This window comes from Phaseolus vulgaris, chromosome 6 (genome assembly GCF_000499845.2).
Source record: "Phaseolus vulgaris cultivar G19833 chromosome 6, P. vulgaris v2.0, whole genome shotgun sequence".
Taxonomy (NCBI): domain Eukaryota; kingdom Viridiplantae; phylum Streptophyta; class Magnoliopsida; order Fabales; family Fabaceae; genus Phaseolus; species Phaseolus vulgaris.
In genome coordinates this window covers 17,468,958-17,475,339 of record NC_023754.2, presented here as the reverse complement: position 1 = coordinate 17,475,339, position 6,382 = coordinate 17,468,958, and the positions used below count along the sequence as shown (strand labels likewise).

Below are 6,382 nucleotides of genomic sequence, written 5' to 3'. Positions count from 1 at the left end.
GCAAATAAGTGATGGAGGGAAGCAGCTAGTCTTCAAAAGGCACGATCTTCCCGTCCACCACTTCATTACATATTGACACCATGGAGAGGTCGAGCTCGGGATACTGGCAGGCGACTTGCTCCAGGGCGGCGTCGAACCCAGCGGCGAGGACTTGGGCGGAGCTCAGCTCAAGCTCTTCGTTTTGTTGCTTGAGCCCCTTGGTTTGCTGCTTCAGCTCGTCAGCTCGCTTCTTCAGTTCTTCAGTTTCCCTACGAGTCTGAGCGAGGTCTTTAGCAACCTTCTTGCTTTCCTCCCGCGCCTGGGCCAGCTCTGCAGTGATCTTTGCATTCTCCTCTCTGGCTTCGGTGAGCTCAGCCACGGGGTCATCTCTCTTTTCGACCTTTCCTAGGAGAACCTCCCGATCAACCGACCTTTTCTCAAGGTTCTCTACCTTGGCTGCATACGCTTTTATTGATGCTTCCATGTCAGCCACCTTGAGACGGTAGGGAACCAGCTTACTCTCCAACTCGATCTTCTCTTGAGCTAGGAGGTGCAGTTTCTAGCGTAGATCGGAGGTCTCCTTGCATGCGACCCTTAGCTCGGCACTCATGGCATCCTCCACCCTTGAGTGGTCGATCTCCGCCATCATGAGGTTGCAAGACAGCTTTTCCGCCTCGATTCTTATCAGACGATTCTCCTCTTCGAGTGTGGAGATATCATCCTGAAGTTTTTTGTTGGAGCTCTCCACAGCTTTGGTTATGATAGAGGGGAGGTCCTCTGCCATCATTTTGAGCTTAGCCGTGAAGGACCCCCAGATTCCTTTGACCGCGAGGGGAAGGCTTGCAGCCGCTGTTGGAGGAGGTGCTGGAGGAGCCTGGTGCTGACTCTCACCACCACCCTCTTGAATTGGTTATTGAGGTTGGGCTTCCTGGCGTGGTGGTGACGTGGGGGACTCGGTAATGAGTATTGGCGAGTGATGAGCGCCTTCATCCCCACCTACTGCAGCTTCAGCGATTGAGGTAGTTGAAGGAGGACCCTCTCCAGCAGATACGAATGGCGTGGAGGCACTCGGAGGGTTCTCCATGAAGTTGGGCTCGTTGCCCTCAATCACAGGAAGTGCAGCTGCTAAGGGTACTGCTTGGACTGGCGGTGTTGGAGCTGGGGGAGAGGGCGGTGTTGGTGTTGGGAGAGCAGGTGGAGCAGGTGGTGAAGAAGGTGTCACCCTTCTCCTTTTGGTAATGAGGTCGTCCTCAGTTGCCTCATCATCCTCATCCTCGTCTTCTTGAACCACTTGAGGAGTTTTCCTCTTTGGTTTCTTTAAGACGAGTTTCTTTCATTGAGGGGCGGGCAGTGCTTCTGGAGGAGCTGGGCCTTGAGGGGGCGATCTGCCCTGAGCAGCGGCAATCTCCACCATCAAATTAGGCACAATTTGAGAACCCGAGGCCAGTTTGTGGATTCGGGCGAGCGCCCTCAATTCAGCTAACTTGCCTTTGCCCAGCATGAGATCTGCACAGTGCAAAAATACACAAGTAAGCGCAAAGGCAAAGGTGAAATGTATGAGTACGTGTGCAAATGAGACAAACAAATGGTGCAGGAAATAAAAACCAAGTCTAGTGCGCAACAAACAGGATGCCCAATAATAGATAACAGAGATGCAGCACAAGGCAAAAACCTAAATGTCGAGGTAAGTGCTAACCTATGTGAGCTTCGAGTTGGCCCTCGAGGAACTCGAAGGTGATTATTGCAGAGGTGGGAAAGGTGATGTTAGCGACTGCCACGCTCTTCCAGAAAAGGCAGAGGTCCTTGTCCAATTCGCCCATGTTGTCAGGACTTCTTGGCCTTCTGAAGCTTTCCTTGGAGTCCTTATTTCCCTTGTTTACCCAATACAAGGGAAAGTCGTCGAGCAGCGAAGGGTCTTGATCATTTTGACGCACCTGGACGAACTTTCCCTTCCAATCCTTGTAAGACTGCTGGAAGATAGAAATGATCGATCTCCCAGCAATTCCGTTTAGACTCACCTAGAGGCGATCTCCAGGGTTCTTGGCCTTGAACAGGAAAAGGAAAACGTCTACCGAGGCCGGTAGTCCCAAATGCGCGCACATAATTTGGAACGCCCGCACGAATGCCCAGCTGTTGAGATGGAGCTGGGCGACGGCGATGTTGAGTTCGGTTAAAAGTTCTCGTTCAAAACGGGTGAAGGGAAGCCTGAGTTTCACCTTCTTGAAGAGAGTAGTATACACGAAGCAGAACAACTCGCCGTTGTTCCCCTTGTCATCCACGCAGATCGGCACGTCAGGAGGGCAAGGCAGCACCATCAGTTTGTCATCGTGCTCCTTGTGGAACGAGAGGTTGGGTTCGTCCCCTTTCTTCAATCAAAGCACCGCCAGAGCAGAATTTACTGAAGAAGTCTCCTTCAGCAAAGTTGAGGTGGCCCATGGGTAAAGCTTCTTGTAGTCTGGAGTGGGGATGGAGGCTCCTCCGGCGACTGGTGGAGTTGCCTGAGCAAGGTTGGGGCGAGAGGTTGCAGGCCTATCAGCTTGAGAAGAGGGAGCACCAGATGCTCGCGGTAGGTTATGCGCTTGGGATGGAGGGTTTCGTGACGAAGGAGGAGGATTCGCGATGGTCTTTGTACGAGCCATCGCGGGAACTGCAAAGGAAAAAGGAAAAGAAAGATGAGCGAAGGTTGTAGAGGTCGACTCGATTGTGGACGAAGGATGAAAAACGAACGAACGAAAGTTCGTTGTGACGAAAGTAATGGAAGACGAAGCCCTAAGTTACGAAAAGGGAGAAGAAGAAGAAACAACACACAGCGTATGCACCAGGCAGATAATGGATGATGCAAATCGGTTAAAATGCAGCAAATATCAACAGAGGAAGTAAAAGAGGTACCTTTTGATGATCAAATGAGCGTCGAAGGGAGTTGGGGATTGAGGGAGTCGAAGAGCGTCGTGGGTTTGCAGAGAAGACTTAGAGCGTTTTGAGAAGGCAGAAAGATGATGAAATAGTAAAAATGAAAAGGGTTTAAGGGTTTTCCAAACGTTTTTGGAAGCGCAAACGACAGCTAAAGATGACCGTCGATGAAGCCACGTGTCGAGCGATTGGAAAGGTGTTTGGTGGAGCGTCAGAAAAGCAGAAGGTACGAACGTTTGGAATTCTGCGCCAGCGCCACGTAGATCGGCAGTGACGTGACCACTTAGTCTTTTCGCTGGACAAGTCTTCGCTTAAGACTGGGGGGCTTGTGTACCGCCCAGGTAGTCGGAAGTGATGACGTGGCAGCAAACTATTATGTAGGCGTGTTAAGCAGGGCCCATGGCTGGCAGAAGGGAAGAAAGTCGGGGGGCTCGTGTAGTCGCCAGTCCTTAAGTTGGCGGGCTCAGGTCTCTAGCATACCTAACCCGGCGGTCACCGGGTTTGAGATGAAGTCGCCGGATGCGAACCCAGACGACCTAGTAGTCAGAGATCGCCGAAAGAAGGACATCGCCGAAAGATCATGGAAGCTTGTTCCAGGCTTTCGAAGCAGAGGATAAAGTCGTCAGATAGTCATTCCCTAGCTAGCCAAAGGTTGAGGTCGGGGAACAGCTTACCTGAACATGCCCGATGAAGCAAGTGAAGTAGATCATGAAGGCGGCCGGCGAGACCACAGGGAAGGTGTGTATGAAGGCACCCGTACTCGCCACGCAGAAGAGATCACGCTCCAAGGCAGCTATGCGCTGAGTTGTTTCATGCATAAGTAACTTAGCCAAAAGCCTGAAGAGTAAGAAGTGGCGCCCAAGTCAAGGATGCTCCAGATGGTGACACGTGTACAGCTGGATGCGAGCCATGTGTCCAGATGTGTAACTGTCAGGAGAGAGAAAGTGCACAGGTATATAAGAGATTCTAACGAACTTCTGAGGTACGCGTGTTTTAGAACACTTCTTTTACGCTTGCGAGAACTTGAGTACGCTGAGAGAGAATTTTGCACGGTTCCTGTTCTTAGTTTTCTCTTAGTATTTTGGTGGTTCAGTCGCTGACTTAGGCGTCGGAACGTGATCGGCCGCAGCGGCGCCGTTCTGTCTTTTGTAGGTTCTTGAGGTGAATCAAGGCGAAGGACCAAAGCTAACACGGCGCAGAGTCGATCCAGATTTGACGAGGCAAGGTTCTTGCGTCCTGGTCAACAGGCAGGATCATAAGCCAATTTTAGAGACAAAAAATAATTAGTTGTTATAGTGACTAAATTAGAGACCAGGTTAGAGACTAAAAAAAAATTTGGTTTCTAAATTAATTTTTATTGTTGTTAAATAGTTTCTAAATTGGTATCTAATTAGTTACCAAGATTTTTGCTACCAAATTTATAATATAGATAATTAGTATATCAAACATTGGTAGCTAATTAGATACAAATTTAGGAACTATTTAATAGTAATAGAAACTGATTTAGAAACCAAAAATTATTTTAGTCTCTAAAATGGTCTCTAATTTAGTCACTATAAAAAACTAATTCTTTTTTGTTTTTAAAATTAGTTTTTATTCAATGATTTTCTTGTAGGGATACCTAAGAAGAATGAAAGAGTTTTTTTTGTTGAAAGCATGAAACTATCTTCTTCTTACATCATTACACACAGTTACAATCTTGAGGAAAAGAGTCTGCTCCTTGAATCCAACGTGAATTGAAAAAATTATATGTAAGTGAGTGGTTTTTCTGAACCATTGAAGAAAAAAATTAGACTTAAAAAAAATATTTGGTTGAATAACTCACAAATCCCTAACTGCATTTGGAATTATGTTAACATAATATTCGTTTTTTAAAGTAAAGAAGAAAAACATTTTGAATTATGTTTACAATTACTTCATAATTCATAATTCATAATTCAAAATTTAAAATTTAAAATTCAAATTTTAGTTTTTAAAATTTAAAATTTAGTTTTTAAAATTCAAAATTTAGTTTTTAAAAATAAAAAAAAATACAAAATAATAAATATTTTCTCTCATATATTTTTAAAATAATAAAATAAAATATAAATATCAAGATAAAACTGAGATAAAATAAAATAACATTTAAGAGGGAATCCTTAAAAGTATATATTATTATTAGTATTAGTAGTAGTTTAATCAGAACTAAATTAATAAACTTTGAATAAGTACTTAGTTTGAAGAGACCTGTAAAAAATCAACAGAGATAATCCTCACATTATAAAATATTAAAGGCTGCAATGTTTTTTTGTTTTTATATTTTATTAATTATGTATACCAGTTAAAAAAATAAAAATAAAAATTGAAATGACTTCAAGTTACCCTTTCTACGAGGACAATGATTTCTCCTCCATGGTGAGTGCTCAAACTGTAATGTCCCTGTACTGTGGAGTGCCTTAAAACGGTAGGGTATTGTCAGCCATTGTTTTAATTAATAGGTCAAATTTGATGGATTCTCCTAAACGTGTTAGGAAGGTGTCATTTTCATCTCCAATCATCATTATAATATTTAATTTTATAGATATTTAGAGGCTATTCCTTAATTTTTTTACTACTAATAATTAATATCAATTCAATTTTTTTTTTGTTAATCACCGTTGATAAAATATTTTATCGTAACTATTTTTATCTAAAAAATCTAAATTTATTTTTTAAAATTAAGTTTAATTTCACTTGAACCAACTTCATAAAAATATATGATAATTTATACCGGGCTTAGAGTAAATCTACTCTATGTTAAACAAATCTGATTTATTTTTAAAAGGTCAACTCTAAGTCAGATTTATTTACTGACATATTGTTTTTTATTTAAAGATTTAGTTTGATCTTCATAAAATATTATATGGATTTGAAATTGTTTATATTCTTTTGGAAATTGATTTATCAACCTTAAATTAAAAACGTTAAAAAGTTATTTAAAAAAATAATAATAATCAAATAAGTTTATAATGATTTAACTTATTTAGTAAATGTATTTAAAATGGATTATTTTTAATGCTCGTTCACTCTTCAATTGGTCTCTAATCAAAAGATAATTGCACTGCTTCTCTGATTATGAATTTACAGTTGCTATTTTTTTTTATAAAAAATGTTATATAATTACTTTTATATTATATTGCATTTTTGGTGAACGCAATTTTTTCTTTAAAATAGAGAAAACGCTCATTTTTGAATTTATGGCGTATAAACACTAAAAAAAATGCTTTATTTCTTTTTTTTTTAGATCAACAACAATTTTACAAAAACAGTTTATATTAGTCTTTATTTTTTTAAAATCAGTTTAAAGAATTATTCACACATACATGTTACTCCAAAAAGACGAGTTTTAAGGAAAAATAGAGTTGATAAAAGATGGAGTTTTTTTTCTGTAAATTAATGCAAGAATAAAAATCATGTTCTTAATGTCATTAAAAGCGTTTACTTAAGTAAAATAATTTCACACAATATTTCTAAA

General features: G+C 41.2%; 1 protein-coding gene across 1 annotated transcript; it reads right to left on the bottom strand.

Annotated features, from left to right (window-relative positions):
• Positions 1-889: 889 nt before the first annotated feature.
• Positions 890-2,618, bottom strand: LOC137833475 (lysine-rich arabinogalactan protein 19-like). The gene is made up of 3 exons (XM_068641822.1): positions 2,478-2,618; positions 1,468-1,485; positions 890-1,294 (listed from the first exon to the last, which is right to left on the bottom strand). The coding sequence occupies exons 1-3, from the start codon at positions 2,616-2,618 to the stop codon at positions 890-892; spliced, it is 564 nt and encodes a 187-aa protein (XP_068497923.1).
• Positions 2,619-6,382: the final 3,764 nt, after the last annotated feature.

Excerpts from the sequence above, each read along its gene's own strand:
- LOC137833475 (XM_068641822.1), bottom strand. The coding sequence starts at position 2,618 with ATGGCTCGTACAAAGACCATCGCGAATCCTCCTCCTTCGTCACGAAAC.